Genomic DNA, 18,809 nt, shown 5'->3' with positions numbered 1-18,809 from the left:
TTTTTCTTTTTTTTTAACCCTCACTCTAGGATATTTTTCCTTTGATTTTTAGAGAAAGTGGAAAGGAGGGAGAAGGGGGAGAGAGACAGACAGGGACATCAATTGGTTGCCTCCCGCATGCACCCCAACCCCAGGCCAAGGATTGAACCTGCAACCAAGGCACATGACCTTGACCAAGAATTGAACCCATGACCCTTCAGTCCAAGGGCCAACTCTCTATCCATTGATCAAAACTGTCCGGGATGCCGAAACCGGTTTGGCTCAGTGGATAGAGCGTCGGCCTGCGGACTAAAAGGTCCCGGGTTCGATTCCGGTCAAGGGCATGTGCCTGGGTTGCGGGCACATCCCCACTGGGAGATGTGCAGGAGGCGGCTGATCGATGTTTCTCTCTCATCGATGTTTCTGACTCTCTATCTCTCTCCCTTCCGCTCTGTGAAAAATCAATAAAATATATTTTTAAAAAAAAATTGTCCGGGACTAAAAACAGATTTTCAACAAAAATCTGTGCACCAGTGGTCATAGCACCATTGTTCATAATAGTAAGGAAAAAGGGTATAAACAACCCAAATATTCATAAACTAATGAATGGATAAGCAAAATGTAGTATATCCAAACAATGGAATATTCTTTAGCCATAAAAAGGAATGCTAAGCCCTGGCCCATGTGACTCAGTTGGTTGGGTGTTGTCCCATGCACTGAAAGGTTTTAGGTTTGATTCCCAGTCAGGGCACATGCCCAGGTTGTGCTTTTTTTTGTTTGTTTGTTTGCTTGTTTTGTTTTTTTTGCTTTTTTAATGCTTTTTTAAATATATTTTTATTGATTTCTGAGAGGAAGGGAGAAGGAGAGAGAGATAGAAACATCAGTGATGAGAGAGAATCATTGATCGGCTTGCCTCTTGCACGCCCCCTACTGGGGACCGAGACCACAATCCCAGGCACATGCCCTTGACCAGAATTGAACCTGGGACCTTTCTTTCAGTCTACAGGCTGACACTCTATCCACTGAGCCAAACCAGCCAGCGCAGGTTGAGGGTTTCAAAGGAGAATGGGAAGAGAATGGGAGACAATGAGTATAGAAAATTATTTTAAGTTTGAGAAACTTTTTGAAAGGGGGATAAGAAACGAGTGATGGCTAAAGGGAGAAGTAGAGACAAGGGAGGAATTGTTTAGGGTGGACATTTAGTAGCATGTTTGTATGCTGATGAGGTTGATCCATTGAAAGAAGAGGAGATTGGTGACATGGGGGGGAGAGAGTTGCTGGAGTGATGCTCTTGAGTGGCCAGGGAAGGATGTGACCTAGTGCGTAAGTGGAGGGTTGACTTAAACAGCTCCAGGAAGAAGGTGGGGAATGTGGGCACGGATGCTGGGAGAGAGTTTCGGAAACTCCCCTCTAGCTGCATCAGTTTTCTCAGGAGAATAGGAAACACGGTCAGCCGCTAGAGGGAGGAAGGGAAAGCAGAGATGAGAAGATGTAAAATCACCCAGGAGAATGGGAGGATGCCTGAGTGGAGGAAGGGAACATAGTCAGATGGCCAGGCAACTAGCAGTGGTTCTCAACCTATGGGTCGCGACCCCTGAAAATACATCCTGCATATCAGATATTTACATTACGATTCCTAACAGTAGCAAAATTATAGTTGTGAAGTAGCAACGAAAATAATTTTACGGTTGGGGTCACCATAACATGAGGAACTGTATTAAAGGGTCACGGCATTAGGAAGGTTGAGAACCACTGAAGGCACAATTAGGGTTGGTGGTCAGGAATTGAAAGTGACACAGTCAGCATGATTACATTCATTTCTCCAGGCACATTCAGCTGCACAGCTCCAAACATGGAATAAGCAAAGACTCAAATTTAACCAAAACTGTGACTTCAACAAGCAAGTGTGAAGAAGTGAGAAAGGGGAGAATCTGAGCCTATACACAAGGGAATGAGTCTAATGCTTGGCCATGGATGTGTGCTCAGTGAGAGAAGCAGAGAGACCAAGATGTTGGGGATGAGGGAAAGAGGGTTAGGATGGATTGAAGGTCCTAGGGAGGGGAGAGGGTCAAGGAGTATGTATATCAGGTTACAAAAATGAGTATCCCGGCAGTGGTTCCAGGGTGATGTGCATGAAAATGACATGACGGAAGATGAGAATGATTGGTGATGAGATCCAGAGGATGAGAATGAGCGAGGAAGGATTACCAAGGAACTAAGAGGGCAGGGAGTTGAAGGATCAAGTGCTTGTATAATGAAATCACTAAAAATGAATTCAGGAACAGAGATGGAGAATGATGGTGGAGAAGAAAAGCATGAAGAAATGCAGTGAGCCCTAACCGATTTGGCTCTGTGGATAGAGCAGTGGTTCTCAACCTGTGGGTGGCGATACCTTTGGGGGTCGAACGATCCTTTCACGGGGTCGCCTAAGACCATCGGAAAACACATATATAATTACATATTGGTTTTTTTATTAATCACTATGCTTTAATTATGTTCAATTTGTAACAATGAAAATGCATCCTGCATATCAGATATTTACATTATGATTCATAACAGCAAAATTACAGTTATGAAGTAGCAACAAAAATAATGTTATGGTTGGGTGTCACTGCAACATGAGGAACTGTATTAAAGGGTCACGGCATTAGGAAGGTTGAGAACCACTGGGATAGAGCATTGGCCTGAGGACTGAAGGGTCCCCGGTTTGATTCCGGTCAAGGGCATGTATTTTGGCTGCGGGCACATCCCCAGTAGGGGGTGTGCAGGAAGCAGCTGATCGATGTTTCTAATTCTCTATCCCTCTCCCTTTCTCTCTGTAAAAAAATCAATAGAATATATTTTTTTAAAAAAAGAAAGAAAGAAATGCAGGTGAGTGTCCTGTTGTCAGTAATGACTGCAACAAGGAGCTCTCGTACCTCAGGTTCAGCAATTGTAGGAGAAGCACACAGACCAGCGTCCATGAGGGAGAGATGGTTCCAGTTAGAGCGGGAAGGGAAAGGAGCCTTTGGAAGGAGGTTGATGACATGGGGGACTTCGCTGCTGATGGATGTGAATTCCAGAGCCCAGTGGACATGTTTCGTGAGCTGGGTAGAAGGCGTGATGTTGGGGTGCCGAATGGTGTGGGTGAGGCTGTGAGTGTGGTAAGGGATGTCCAGGACTCTCCACTGGTCACTGGGGGAGGAGGCCAGGTGCTCTGGGGGACACAGTCTTCCTATGAGAGCCGGACCGTTCAGTGGAGGGGAGGACCCAGGGGGCAGGAGGTATGATTCCCAATGTGAGAGACTCGATCTTGCCCTCTAGCGGGAGGAGGGCAGTCTTACTCTGAGCGCACAGGACTCTCTTTGGCCTCTCCTTGAAGAGTAGTCACCTGAGCCAAGGGGCTCGGGAGCCAGAGGACTCTGCATCCCACGCACTCGCAGACTCTCCTTTCCATCACGAGCCAGCACCCCACCCAGATGTCCTGCGCAGTGTTCACGATCACCACTTACCCATCCAGCTGATCACTGTATCTCTAGCTTCTAAACACACCCACTGGCCTGTAATAGATGTTCCCTTAAATACTTGCCCAGGAGAATGGGAGGGTGACTGGGTGGAGCAATCCACATGCCAGGCACTGTGGTAAGCCCTTCCCATGGGTTTTCTCCTTCAACCCTCACAACAACCCAACGAGATCGGCACAGGGGTTACCCAAGTCCCATCTGAGGAGCCTGAAGCGTAGAGAAAGGGCAGGAGCTTGTCCAAGGTCACACGGCGAGGGCATTTGAACCTAGATCTACCTCGCTCCATCACTGGTCTTCTACGTCACCACATGGGGGGTTAACAACTGACCAAGTGTGGGAGGGCATCTTCTTTCTCCAACCCATGCAAAAAAGCTCTGGGTCTGAACCAGGAGACCTTCACGGGCTCCTGCCTCCCTCTCCTGTTGGATTCACACCCACCCATCCATTTTATTTTGCTCTCTTTCCAACATCCCCTATTGCTTCCCACCCACGGTGATTTCAGAAGCCCTTGTTTTTGTTTCCACCATAGATGTGAAAAGCTGGCTTGTGATGTTTGGATTTCAGCTAAGCAACATAATTCCTGGCTTCCCAAGAGCCAAAATGTATTTCGTGCCTCCTCCCTATGAACTGTCAGAGAGCCAAGCAAGTGAGAATGGACAGGTAAGCGGGGGTTCCTGCCAAGAACACGAAGGACTGTCACCATTCCCTTTTGCAAAGAGAACTGCATGGGAGCCAAGGGGGCAGAGGGGGAAACACCGGAGCTGGGTATAAAAGATGCATGAACCGCTGTGGCTTCCCAGGAAAGCCAGCGTCGATGCTGTCACCTGTCTGGCGCAGCACACATTTCTTCAGAACCTCGATTACGACCTTAATTGTGGTATCATGGGCTGTTCAGTATATACCCTTGAGTGACTCTTTGATTAACAACAGCACAGAGAAATCTAGCAGCAACCTACCATCTGCACTGCCTGTAATACCATAAACCTTTCGGCTTTTATGGGACGTCATAAAACGATGCTTTGCCGTTTCTGTCCCATTAAAGCATATTTTTATGCCCCGCATAAAACGTCAGAGTTTTATGGCCCAAACGTATACAGATTGAGTTTTCAGTACATAATCTGTCCTTGGTTCTTCGGTGATGACCGAGGGGTGGTCATTTTCCACGTGGGTACAGCTCCGAGCTCTGCCACAAGGGGACAGGTGGGATGGGCGGCATGTCCCGTAGCCCCCGCCACGGAACCGGCGCTCAGCACCATAAAGGCCTGAGAGGTCCCAGCTGCGCTGGAGAACGGTCCAGACTGTGTAACGAGAGCGACGAGGAGGAGCCGCTGGGTAATTGAGAATAGCCTTCTCTCCGTCCGGCCCCTCGGGGACCACTCAGCGGATGAATAGCCATCATTTCTCTCATTTCTCTAAGTGCCATTACCTCCCCAACACAGCCTCTTCCATTATCCCAGCCTGTCCCCCAACCACCAATGGAGACAAGCTGTAATTTGTGAGGGGAGAACGGAAGGCCAAGGCGATAACGGTGATTTCCTCCCTCCGCGGAGAAAGGGCGAAAATCCAAGGCAAATGACTCAGAGCCCGGGGACCATACCTCTGGCCCACGAAGCCAGGTGCACCTCAGACATGAATATGCTACAAACCACCCAGGGTGTCTGTCTGGTTAGAAGAGGGCTCCTGAATGAGGTCTGAGATTTCTGTTTTTTTTCTACCAGGGCGGGCCCAGGGGTTCCCCCGCTCCCAACCATACTTTGAGTAGCAAGGTCTTAACCCAAGGAAGTTCATGAATATCCAGGGCATTGGCCTCAAAACAATCTAGGTCACGGCAGCCAGGTTCCCAGCTGCTCAAACACACACCCCACCCTTCAGGCCAGCATAAGCCTGGGTGTGAAGTGGGCAAGGCAGCTGCCGAGCCCTCGGAATGCGGAATGCGGCGACTCTCTTCCTCCTCCAAGGGACAGACCAGGCGAGTGGGGAGGCCTGGGCGCGGGTGCCAGCGAGGTGGCAAACCCCCATACCGTCGTTTTAGTTAGGGGCACAGTTCCAGTGGACAGGCCACCCCACCAGAGCCCTGGAAACCGCCAGCCTGTCCCAGTCTCAAAAGGTAAGCCGAGCCCAGCCGGTGTGGCTCAGTTGGTTGAGCTTCGTCCTCTGCACCAGGAGGTCACCTGCTTGATTCCTGCCCAGGGTACATACCCTGGTTGTGGGCTCAATCCCCAATAGGGCGCGTGCAGGAGGCAGCCGATCGATGTTGGTGTTTCTATCTCTCTCCCTCTCCCAGCCTCTCTCTGAAATCAATAAAAACATGTTTTAAAAACAGCCAGTGCATGTCATCAAAGACGCAAGCCTCGGTCTTGCAGGGAGGCCGAGCTCTTCCCTTTCTGTAACAAGCTTCCCAGCCTGTGCCCACGGTCTCAGCTCTCGTGTTTTCTTACGCCCGCAGCTCATCACAGGGGTCCAGCAGACGACAGAGAGGCACAACCAGGCCTTCCTGGCCCTGGAAGGGCAGGTCATTTCTAAGAAGCTGCACGCCAACATCCGCGAGAAAGCCGGCCACTGGTTTGCCACCACCACGCCCATCATCGGCAAAGGCATCCTGTTCGCCATCAAAGAAGGGCGGGTGAGCACGGGCGTGTCCAGCATCGCCAGCGAGGACAGCCGCAAGGTGGCGTCCGTGCTGAACAACGCCTACTACCTGGACAAAATGCACTACAGCATCGAGGGCAAGGACACCCACTACTTTGTGAAGATCGGCGCGGCCGACGGCGACCTGGTCACGCTGGGCACCACCATCGGCCGCAAGGTGCTGGAGAGCGGGGTGAACGTGACCGTGTCGCAGCCCACGCTGCTGGTCAACGGCAGGACTCGAAGGTTCACCAACGTCGAGTTCCAGTACAACACACTGCTGCTCAGCATCCGCTACGGCCTCACCTCTGACACCCTGGACGAAGAGAAGGCCCGCGTGCTGGACCAGGCCCGACAGAGGGCCCTGGGCACCGCCTGGGCCAAGGAGCAGCAGAGGGCCAGGGACGGGCGCGAGGGGAGCCGCCTGTGGACTGAGGGCGAGCGGCAGCAGCTCCTGAGCGCGGGCCGCGTGCAGGGGTACGAGGGCTACTACGTGCTTCCCGTGGAGCAGTACCCAGAGCTCGCAGACTGTAGCAGCAACATCCAGTTCTTAAGACAGAACGAGATGGGAAAGAGGTAACACAATCGCCGGCTGCCATCCTGTGTCTGGATGGCTCCGCGGGAGTAACTGTCCTCTCCTCTCCTAAGGAGATGAAGACCTAACAGGGGCACTGAGGCCGGGCTGCCTTGGGGACCAGTGGCAAGCAAGCTCACATTTTTTGAGTTCCAATGCTACTGACCAAGTGAGACGTCCCTCCTCCCAAAGCAGACTAAAGCCCGGCTGACAATTCCGAGAGAATAACAAGAACAAAAACAACAACAACACACAAAACAAACGAATGAATGAACGAATGAACGAACGAACACACACCATGTTCCAAGTTCCCCTAACATACGACCCACTTGTTCTGGGTCTACACAGGAAAGAGACGCAAAATGTCCAAAAGGAACAAAAGAGAAAACACACACACACACACACACACACACATGCACACACACACACACGCAAATAAAACGAAAAGCAAAACAAACACACGACTGAAAAACAAAGCGATGAAGGCGAGCAGGCCTCCTGTGCTATTACCTCACTGACTCGCAGGTGAGCGACGCAGAGACTCCCCCGGGACGGCAACCCCTGACCCGGCCCAGCCAGCTGAGGAGACCCAATCAGACTGCTTGATGGACAAACTACTACCGACGTTTTTTTCGTTTCAATACAGGTGCATTTAAAACATGACTTGGGGGAGGGGGGGCAATTTGTGCGTAGCGACTGGGGAGGGGGGCGTACACGTGAAAGAGTGAGCACTGGACATACTTTTTAAAGAAAAATTTAAAGGAAAAAAAAAAAAACACGAGGGGGGAGGAGCAGGAAAAGGAAATTCCTATCCAACGTCAAAGCGAAATAATACCGTTCAGCACTTAACTCTCAGGTCCCGACACCGTGGGGCCTGAGCTCACCTATGGGAGCGCAGAGTGTACCTTCCATTCAGAACGGCGGCTCTCGTCCCCGCAGGGGGATTTCATACTCTTTTGTCTTTGAAGACTCCATTGTGGACAGTAATCCGCAGTCACAGGGTGTAGTCCGTCTAGATTCCGTAGTTCGTGGGTTATCAGTTGCAGTAGAGGTGTGGCATCGTGACACTCTTGCTAACGGGCACCACTTCCGATCACCCTGTACATACCTTAGCCTCGAGGCACAATCACTGTTTCCGGTTTAAAAATTCTTAGTGTGTTTGTTTGGTCCAGAAACTGAGACAATCACATGACAGTCACCACGAGGAGAGAAAACAAAACAAAGAAAAAAAATTAAAAAAAAAAAAAAAGAAAACCCATCAAGGAAAAAAACAAACAAAAAGAGTTTAAAAAAAAAACACAAAAAAATGTCTAATAAGAACTTTGGTACAGGAACTTTTTTGTAATATACATGTATGAATTGTTCATCGAGTTTTTATATTAATTTTAATTTGCTGCTAAGCAAAGACTAGGGACAGGCAAAGATAATTTATGGCAAAGTGTTTAAATGGTTTATACATAAATAAAGTCTCTAAAACTCCTGTGGACACTGGTCTTCTGTGGAACTGCTTTGAGGGGAGGGCACGGTACAAGTCGCTGGAGAAAGGGGGATGGATGCGCTGATATGTTGAAGTTTTGGAGGAGTTTTTGCTGGCGGTCTCTCAGGGCCCCCAGGCCGCTCTCCATTCTAGACTGGTCTCTCCTTACACCTGCAGCCCCTTCTCTCATGACACAGAGAGTCTGGGCTGGGGCCCACGGGCAGTGAGGACCCTCAGGCCCACCCAGGCTAAATGGGTCCCTGCAGGCCTCCCGGGAAGCCAGGGTTCTCCCTGCTAGTTCTGGGAAGTGTCGGCAGGAAATTGACCGCAAACACCTTCACATTTTGGGAGACGTGCATGTGTTTGTATAGTTCTGTGTGTGGAGTGTGTGTATGTCAAGCATGTCAAACTCGCAGCCCACGGGCCGCATGCCTCATTTATTTGGCCAGTGTTAGCCTTTGAATTTGACATGCTTGGTGTATGTGTTTGTATTTTCTTCCAGATTAGGTCAATTTACTTCAAAATGGGCACACTTAGGACAACCCAAGTAAAAAGAGGACTTAGGATTTAGATGAATTTTTGTGCACCAATCCTAGTTAGAATATTATCATTCATAGCTAATATTTATAGATGCCAAGAACAGTGCTAAGTGCCCTGCACACAATACTTTCACTTAATCCTCACCTTTTATTCACTCATCATCATACTGAGAGCTGGCCACGTGCCAGGGCCTGTGCTCAGTTGTGGGGATAAACGAGGTGAATAGACATAAACAGAGGTCCTCACCTCGTGCAACTCATGGTCAGGGTTGCAGAGAGACAATAGTGGAGAAAATGACAGGGGTATTGGTGCCGAAAGGGATAGACTGATAAAGCTGTGACTGCACATAAGTGGGGATGTGCGCTAGACTGGCAGTGTCACAGAAGTTGCTGAGGTCTGAACGTGAAGTAGGAGGTAACCAGGGGAAGAGGAGGACATGCTTCCAGACCAGGGAGCCGCATATGCAAAGGGCCTGTGGTGAGACCTCGGGCTGGGTCAGGAGATTCAATGATTGAAGGCTGCATTTTGTCAAACAAACACAAGAGGGAGCCATTTTAATTTCACAAACAAGTGCTCTGGTGCCGGGAGGACAGGCAGGGGAGGGGCGTGGTCATCTGTGTGAGAGGAAGGAAGAGGCTGCCAGCCACTGACCCCAGGTGAAGGCACTGTGGGTGACAGAGGAAGAAATGGGAGTGAATTGAGCGGACAGATTGCAAAGCATTCACTGCGCAGGTGAGGGAACAGGCCAGTCATCCCACTAGCCCAGCGATTCTCAACCTGTGAGTCGCGACCCCTTTGACGGTCGAACGACCCTTTCACAGGGGTCGCCTAAGACCATCCTGCATATCAGATATTTACATTACGATTCATAACAGTAGCAACATTACGAAGTAGCAACGAAAATAATTTTATGGTTGGGTCACAACATGAGGAACTGTGTTTAAAGGGCCAGAAGGTTGAGAACCACTGCGCCTAGCTGGTAAGTGGTGGGATCAGATTGAAGCAGATTTCAAAACTTCTCCAGGGCGGTGGTCCCTCACCCTGAGCCCCTAAATCATGCTGCCTCCCGGCCATCTCGCCAGGCGGGTGTTTCCCGGGTGGAAGGAAAGGGAGAGGGAGGCTTTGCACCAGGTGTGGGCTCATGCGCCCTGGCAGCATCACCAACAGGTCACGCAAACCGGGGCCTGAACGTGTTCCAGAGACTTCCTCCTCGGAAGCACACGCAAACCCTGTACCCCAAGTGCCGAGGGTTTGGCCCATTATCCTTCAGGGAAAATAACAGGAGGCAGGAAACAGCTCCTCCATGTGCTGGGGTCCAGCCGCCTTGTTTAACCCGACGAGCACCAGGACCACGTGGACGTGAACCCACAGAACAGCCTCCAGATCAAATCCTGGTTTGGTGGAAGCTACAAGGAGCACTAACCACCGTGTCCTGTCTCCCTGGGGTACATGCAACCACGGGGCCCAGCAAGGTAGGGAGCTGACCTCAGGCAAGAAGCCAGGGGGGCAGCCAGCTGAGCCCCAAGTCCAGGCAGGAAGACCCAGAGGGCTGGGCGCCTAGCGAAGCTGACACAGGGTCATGTCACCCGAATTTTACTAGAACCTGAAACTCTCTTCCGTGCCGACATCTCTGAGTGGCCTGTGGGCGAGCCCAGGATGAAGTGACCACTTCCAGAAGTATTTGCACACTGACATAGAATTCCGGAAGGCAGCACAGGGGACAAGACGGGGTACAGGTGCCCTGGGAAGTCGGCTCGCCTGGGAACAGGCCCGAACTCCACACTCACTGAACAGGGGGACCTGGGAAGGTCCCAGGGTATCCATTAGGCTAAGTAGCAGCAGCCGCTTTGCAAGACAACCAAACATACATTAACAAACAAAAAAATTGAACCCTCATTCATATGGGGTCCACGGTGGGTCAGAGATGGGACTTGGTTACTGCGCTCAGTTGCCCAAGGTCCTGGGCTCCTCCAGTCGGTGGCTTGGCCTTCTTCTCGGTCCACAAAGGCCCCGGCCTTCATCCAGGCCCTCTGGATCTTTGACGTCCTCTCCATTCTGCTGGTTGATGGGAAAAGAGACCCAAGGTCACACGTGTGACGATTTCTAACAGGCCCCACCTGGAAAGGTGCACGCACACCCCTCCGCACACTCCGAGGGGCTGCATGGACCCCCCGACCCCACGGGAGACTTGAAAATGTAGTCGGACTCTGAGCCCAGGCAGGCGAGGAGACGATGCTGGTGAGGCCAAGAGGTTGGCATACAACGCAACATCTGTGAGCCTCAGTTTCCCCCTGGGAGGCCTGATAGATAGGGCTGCTGGGATGATTCAATGAAACACTGCCTATGTCATTGACACACGTAAGTACTCAAGAATTCCTGGGTTTTATTATTTCACTAGAGGCCCAGTGCACGACAATAGTGCACTTGGGGGGTGGGGAGGGAGGGAGAGGACCACTCGGAAGATGTCCGCTTGCCGGCAATCAGACATCCCCCGAGGGGTCCTTAGTGCTGCTGTGGAAGTGGAAGAGGCTCCCGCCACCGCCACTGCGCTCACCAGCCATGAGCCGGGCTCAGCCAGAAGCCGGGCTTGCTCCTCCTTAGCGCTGCCATAGGAGCGCACTGACCACCAGGGGGCAGCTCCTGCATTGAGCGTCTGCCCCCCTGGTGGTTAGTGCATGGCATAGCGACGGGTCATTCTGCTGTTTGGTCAATTTGCATATTAGGGTTTTATTATATAGGATCTTTGCTCCAAGCCCAGATTTTCTAAACATGGAAACAGGCATGACCCATTCGTCATAGGGGAGGCATTTTCATCCAGGGTGTGGGGAGGGTGCTACCCCCGACCCCAGCCAGGGGATGTGACCAGGCACTCTCAGCATGAGACCCTTGCTCATGGCCTCAGGACTTCTAAGAACGGGGGACTTTGGAAGGTTGGGTGTCTCAGCACCATGAAGACTGGCATCTGAGCAGGACACCCGTTGGGGCACAGTCCCCAAGCACAGTGTTGTCCCAGGCACTGTCAGAATCAGGGGATACACAGGTAAATAAAACATGGTCCAAAAGTTCTCAGTCTAAAGCCGTGGTTCTCAACCTTGGCTGCACATTTGAATCACCTGGGAATCTTTTTAAAATCCTGATTTCTGGGCCTCATCCTCCGGAAATTCTGTTTCTGGCCCCACCCCATTAGTAACAAAGAAAGGGTCCCAGGTTCGATTCCGGTCTAGGGCATGTACCTCAGTTGCAAGCTCAATTCCCAGTGAGCTGTTTCTTTGTTACTAATGGGGTGGGGCCAGAAACAGAATTTCCGGAGGATGAGGCCCAGAAATCAGGATTTTAAAAAGATTCCCAGGTGATTCTAATGTGCAGCCAAGGTTGAGAACCACTGGTCTAAAGTATGAGACAAGCTCACAAGCCAATCAGTGGGGGGCACAGTAGGCTAAAAGCTGGCACAGAAGAGATGCATAGAGGAGAGGCCAGAGGTCTCTCCCGAGCACTGCAGCGAGGGGCTCCGCGTGGGAGAACCCTAGGTAAGCGGTGGAGAGGGCACCCCGGGCCGAGAGGGGAGCGGGTGTGGCAGGAGGGAGACGCGCAGAGCAATGGCTGTGCATGAGGTCGCTGGTTGCCTATGAGAATCACCTGGGAGCTTCCTATACTCGGCCACGACCTCCAGGTCCCAGGGCAATTAAACCAGAATTTCCACAGGTGTGGTCTGGGCATCTGCAGCCCGAGACTCCCCAGGTGACCTGCATGTGCTGGACTGCGCCCCCACCCCCAAGAGGCACGTGGCCTGAGACAGGCCCATCTGAGAGGACGAGGCAGGAATGAAAACTAGGCCCAGACGCTGAACATTCTCCTGCCGGCCACGCGGAGCCTAAGGTGGGGTTCTCGTCACTGCGGAGAAATCCGCCTGGTAAATCCTTCGATTAGCAAAGTGGAGGGGCGGGGGTGGAGGTGGGGGGGTGGGGGTAGAGGGGGTTAGAAAGCACAGAGCCTGGGAGACTGCCACAGCCGAGTGCCACAGCCTGGAGGAGGGTTTGAGGACAGAGGGAGAGCTCCTCACACAGGGGCAGGTGTGGGAAGTGCGGATGGGCTTCTGTCCCCCCTCGGGGTTGGGGACAGTGTCTATACCGCGTGGAACACCCAGGGCAGGATCTGGGGGGCTCTCTCCAGGGGAAGCCTCATCGTCCCAACGTTGCTTCTTCCCTGCCGCACCTGGGAGAAAGGAGAGCTCCTTGGGAGAGGGTTAGCTGAGCCCGGCTGGAGTGGCTCTGTGGTTGGGCATTGACCTATGAACCAGGAGGTCAGGGTTTGATTCCCGATCAGGGAACATGCCTGGGTTGCAGGCTCAATCCCCAATGTGGGGCGTGCAGGAGGCAGCTGATCAATGATTCTCTCTCATCATTGATGTTTCTCTCTCTCTCTCCCTCGCTCCCTTCCTCTCTGAAGTCAATAAAATCTATTTTTTTAAAAAGAAGTCTAGCTGAGCACTAGCTGGTTTGACTCAGTAGATAGAGTGTTGGCTGGCAGACTGAAGGGTCCCAGGTTCGATTCCGGTCTAGGGCATGTACCTCAGTTGCAAGCTCAATTCCCAGTGAGGGCACATGCCCAGGTTTCGGGCTCGATCCCCAGTGTGGGCTGTGCAGGAGATAGCCAATCAATGATTTTCTCTCATCGTTGATGTTTCTATCTCTCCCTTCTCCGTTCCTCTCTGGAATCAATAAAAATATATTTTAAAAAAAGAAAAGAAAAATCTTCTCGGGTGAGGATTAACAACAACAACAAAAAAGTCTAGCTGAGGTTCACCTTCAGGGGGCCTCGGGTGGGCCTGAGTCAGGACTTTCCAACAAACTTCTGACCTACCTGCCCACGGCCAAGCCCCACTTTCTGTCCTGAGGCTCCTGGGCAGCCCAAACCCTCCCCCCATGCCCAGAACTGGCACTCTGGGTGTGAGGCAGCCCTTGAAAAGCCGGCTCCAGCCGGGGTCTCTTCCCAGAGACTGACTTCATCTACTACAGAGGTTCTCAACCTGTGGGTCGCGACCCCTTTGGGGGTCGAACAACCCTTTCACAAGGGTCACCTAAGACCATCGGAAAGCACATATATAATTACATATTGTTTTTGTGATTAATCACTATGCTTTAATTATGTTCAATTTGTAACAATGAAAATACATCCTGCATATCAGATATTTACATGACAATTCATTACAGTAGCAAAATTACAGTTATGAAGTAGCAACGAAAATAATTTTATGGTTGGGGGTCACCACAACATGAGGAACCGTATTAAAGGGTCGCGGCATTAGGAAGGTTGAGAACCGCTTATCTACTAGTATTCCCAAAGCTCCCCCCGGCTTCCCAAGTCTTGGCGTCCACTTGGTAAATGGTAAGTTTTCAGTTAGGCCACTAGGTGGCAGCCTTTCCTGTAAAAACCTGGGCGCGGCAGGCCGTTGTAGGGAAGGTGAGAGGCAGCTAAATTGGTTGAGAAGAAAGAGTCCACCAGGGGAGCCCTGGGCTCAGGGCAGGGGCTCCTGAAAGAGGCCCCTGGAACTGGTTCCAGGAAGCAGATTCCAAAGAGCAGCTGCCATGCGACAGCCAGACTGGGTTCTGAGCCCGGCTCCACCATTCACTCCCTGGGTAGACTTTTCACACCTTCCTGCGCCCCTCTTTTCTCCTTTGTAAAATAGGAATAAAAACATCTACTTATAGGATTGTTTGAAAAGACTAGTGAAAAGAATCTATGCAAAGTGCTTGGCAGTGCCCAGCACTTAATAAATGCATGCTACACACTCAGCTGCTGCTCAAGAACAATAGTGGGGCATCTTTGAGTTCTGGTCTTTGGTCTTTGGAGGGAAAAAGGAACTTTAAATCCCAACCGCCGCCCTTTCTAACCAAGTCTGGGCCTTTACTGAACCTCGGAAGCCTCCGTTCCCTGGCCGGTGAGGTGGGTGTAATTCCACCACCTCACAGGTTGCTGTAACAAACACCCAGTCTAGTGCCTGGCACGTGGAGGTGGCTGTTGATCAGCCACTTACTATTACTAAGGGACTTCTGTAGCAAGAGCCACCTGCTCTGTTGGCTGCACAGAGAGAGATCTGAGCGTGCAGATGCACACACCCTCCCTGCTCCAGGGACAAAACACCCGCATCCCAAGTCCTGGAGCTCAAGCGGGGATGGCAAGGAGCGGGCCCAGCGCACGGTCACTGCAAGGGAGGAAGCTGAGGAACCAGGCTCCAGCCCTGTCACCGGCCTCTGCGTGACCCCCCAGAGCTCATGGAGCACCCTCCTTCACCCCCAAGGCCTCACTGGGCTTACTGTTGGCCATCTTTCTGGCTCCGGAGCTCCATTTGTGATGTGAGCCCCGCTCACGCCTCCCCAGGGGATGCCTCCCAGATGGAGACCGTCCCACCACCCGGAGCAGGGAGTTCCTGGCCCCCTGCCCACGGGAGGGCTCAGCTGAGCAAGCCCAGGCAGTGGACTGTGCCCGTGCAGTTTGGGAAGTTGCCCCCCACCTGCCCCAGGAATTCCCATGCCCCGTCTAGCACGCCAAAGGCGCACCTGTGAACCTTGCCCCTGGGGGGAGGGGGTGAAGGGGCAGCCATGTTACTTGTTAACTTGCTGATTGGACATTCGTTTCTCTTGGCCCTGGAGCTGAGCATGAGCACCGTGGAGAGAAGGGCTCCTGGTCCTCGTGCCCTCAGAACACCAGTGATGCCAACCTCCACTCAGATGAGCCTGGAGCTTTTCCAAGCTCTCAGGTGCAAGCTCTCATGGCAGGTGCAATCCTCGCTATTTCCCAGGGGGGGTGGGGGGAGGGGTAGTGATGTTGTACCGGCCACTCTGCGGCCTCTGCAGCCTGGATTTGAATGTCAGGCAAGTCTGGGTCTGAATCCACAGGGTTACATACATTTTTGAGGCTGGAATGAGATCTGGATGCAGGAAGTGCCACCTCAGACCCCAGGGGACTGAGACCAGGGAAGGGGCCCCACTTGCCCACGAGTCCCTGTCAATTCCATGCAGGAGCGTCTTCAGCCTCCCGGGCGATTTCGGTCCTGAGGCTGGACCATGGGGTGGACATCAGAGGGACCGGAGGCCGCCCGCAGCTGAGCTCCTGAAGGGACATTGGGGAGTTCTCCAGAAGGATGGACCAGAGAGAGTCTGCACCCTGGACCAGGCCAGCAATTGTGACCCAAAGTCACATCCACGTCCATCTTTCTTTTCCTGTATTTGGAATATGCTAGGCAAGTTTCGCCCCCGTCTTTTGGTTTGTTTCCTGTGCTTCCACTATTCACATGGTAAGCTCTATGGAGTCCATTGGAGCTCAGGCATATGGCTCACCCAGAAAGAGGCGGGTGTTTGCTGGGCTTCTCAGTTATAAAGCTGCTCCAAGCCCAGTATCAGAGGTTCAGAGACAGGAAGTCAACAGAGCATCCTAAGCAATGCAGTGTCAGCCTCAGGCAGCCAGCAGCTGCTGAAGTGCAGGCGGCATTGACGGAGGTGTGTGCACTCCGTGACAGACGCCATGCTACCTGAGATGAGTGTTGAATGAAATATCAAATACAGGCCCGGCCGGCGTGGCTCAGTGGTTGGGCGTCGACCTATGAACCAGGAGGTCACGGTTCAATTCCCGGTCAGGCCACATGCCCGGGTTGCGGGCTCAGTCCCCAGTTGGTGGCGTGCAGGAGGCAGCCGATCAATGATTCTCTCTCATCATTGATGTTTCTCTTTCTCTCTCCCTCTTCTTTCCTCTCTGAAATCAATAAAAACATTTTTTAAAAAAGGAATTATAAAATGCCTACCAGTTGTTCGCCTTTGTGCCGCAGTTGAGCTCTCTCCCTCCCCTCCCTGCCTCTGCAAAGCCCCAGTGGTGACCGAGCCATTTGAAAGTAAGTTGTAGACATCAGGACACTACACTCCCAAACGCGGCAGCTTGTAGTGCTCTCCTCTGTAACTGTGACATGCTGTCACCCGCGGGATGCTTAACACCGATGCGGCGATACTGCCTACAGTGCACGCGGCAGGCACGCTTCCCAAGTTGTCCCAGAATATTCTTTGTAGCTTTTTTGTGGTTGTTGTTGTAAGTAACCCAGGATCCACTCATGCACCACACACTGCATTTGGCTTTGTAAAGAAAGACATTGAGTTCTCACACAGAGGCTTAGAGAAGGACACTTCAGACTCAAACTGAAAGGAAAAATCTTCCCATGCAGGACCCTGGGCTGCTGCATAATCCTCATTCCTCACCACAGATGGGCGAATTATTTCTTAGAGGGGCATCTGGACTCCTAATTGTTCCAACAGATGAATGCCATCTGCTCCCTACAGGAGGGAAAGGGTTAGGAGGTAGTGTCAGGGGGTCTGTCCTCTAACACTGGCCCATGTGGGCTGTGCTGGGCCAGTTTCAGGCATCAGAGATGTGGGGACAATAGAACAATCTTGTCCTCATGGGCTAACCGTCTAGCTGGGAGGGACAACAAAACAGGGTAAAGTGGATGGAGGGACACGTAACCTGACCTTGGACAGAGAGAGAAGAAGTCACATCTTAGCTGGAAGCTGAAGAAGGAGAATTCACAAGTTGAAGGAAGAGGAGGAGGGCTTTTTTTTAAAAAAAAAAAATGTTTTTATTGATTTGAGAGAGAGAGAGAAACATTAATGAGAGAGAAACAGGGATCAGCTGTCTCCTGCACACCTCCTACTAGGGATCAAGCTTGCAACTCAGGCATGTGCCCTGACCAGGATTCAAACTGGTGACCTCTTGGTGCATGGGACAATGCTCAACCAATTGAGCTTCATTGGTCAGGAGATGAGGCATGTTCTTTTTTTTAACTGATTTTTTTTAGACAGAGAGGAAGGGAGTGGGATAGAGAGATAGAAACATCAATAAGAAAGGAACATCATGGATCGGCTGCCTCCTGCACAGCCCCCATGGGGGACTGAGCCCGCAACCCCGGCATGTGCCCTGACTGGGAATCGAACCAGTGACCTCTTGGTTCCTGGGTCACCACTCACCTGCTGAGCCACACCGGCCGCCCACCAAGTGTGGAGGAGTGTCATTAACAGGCCAGAGGTGAGGAGAGTCAAACGTTTGCAAACCACATACAGAAACTCAACTGCGCTCTGAGGGGAGGAGGCAGAAAATCGACACTGGAAGGTAGGCCAGGGCCAGCCCCAAACTGTGCCTTAGGTCCCATGGCAAGGACTTATTCCAGCGCCAGTGAAGCGCCATTGAGGGGTGCAACAGGTGCCCCGGGGCCTGTAGAGAATGATGGGGCAGAGGAAGCCCAGGTGGGAGGCTGCACAGGAAATGGAATCCAAGGCTCCTGTAGGTAGACGTACATAGGGAATCGGGAAAGGGAAGGCCTCCAGCACGATACCCAGGTCTCCGTAATTAAACTGATGATCTCACCAGAGGGGTAGGTAAGCTAAAACCCCAGGGCCAGGGGTCTGTTTTGTAAATAAAGGTTTCTTGGCACACAGCCAGGCCCTTGAGTTTACATATGGTCCAAGGCTGCTTTCAGCTACAATGAAAGGCTAAGTAGTTTCGACAGAGACCATATGGCCTGCAAAGCTGAAAGTATTTCTTATCTGGTTCTTTAGTCAAATACGTGTAGGCACTTTGTATTCTACACTGTCTTCCTGGCTGCTCACCGTGGCTGTAGGTACACTCAGGAAGTCCCACAGTACGGAAGTCTCTTTCCTTTATGGAAGCCAACATTTCCCAAATGTATTTGCTCCCAGGCCATTTTTTAAGCTTTTTTTTTTTTTTTAAATCCTCACTTGAGGATATGTTTTTGTTGATTTTAGAGAGAGAGGAAAGGAAAGATGAGAGAGAGAAACATCAATTGGTTGCCTCCCATTAATGCCCCAACTGGGAATCAAACCTGAAACCTTTTTGGTGTATGGGATGACGCTCCGAACAACTGAGCCACTTGGCCAGGGCCCAGACCATTTTATTTTTAAAATGTATTTCTTTATTGATTTCAGAGAAGAAGGGAGAGGGAGAGAGAGAGAGAAACATCAATGATGAGAGAGAATCATCGATCGGCTACCTCCTGCATACCCCCTACTGGGGTTGAGCCCGAAACCCAGGCATGTGCCCTTGGCCAGAA

At 51.6% G+C, this 18,809-nt stretch overlaps 1 protein-coding gene across 7 annotated transcripts in view; it reads left to right on the top strand.

Moving 5' to 3' along the window:
- Nucleotides 1–8,170, top strand: part of TENM2 (teneurin transmembrane protein 2) — an 897,969-nt gene extending 889,799 nt beyond the window's left edge. For all 7 annotated transcript variants that reach the window (XM_036312664.1, XM_036312661.1, XM_036312660.1 and 4 more), the window contains 2 exons: nucleotides 4,012–4,142; nucleotides 5,929–8,170. In XM_036312664.1, coding sequence (XP_036168557.1) covers nucleotides 4,012–4,142; nucleotides 5,929–6,690 — 893 coding nt within the window. In that variant the 3' untranslated portion in view covers nucleotides 6,691–8,170. The remainder of the gene's footprint in view (nucleotides 1–4,011; nucleotides 4,143–5,928) is intronic.
- Nucleotides 8,171–18,809: the final 10,639 nt, after the last annotated feature.

This window comes from Myotis myotis, unplaced genomic scaffold, assembly GCF_014108235.1.
Source record: "Myotis myotis isolate mMyoMyo1 unplaced genomic scaffold, mMyoMyo1.p scaffold_m19_p_6, whole genome shotgun sequence".
In the NCBI taxonomy this organism is placed as follows: Eukaryota; Metazoa; Chordata; class Mammalia; order Chiroptera; family Vespertilionidae; genus Myotis; species Myotis myotis.
Note: the sequence above shows the minus strand (reverse complement) of the source record. Positions and strands in the feature narration are given on the sequence as shown.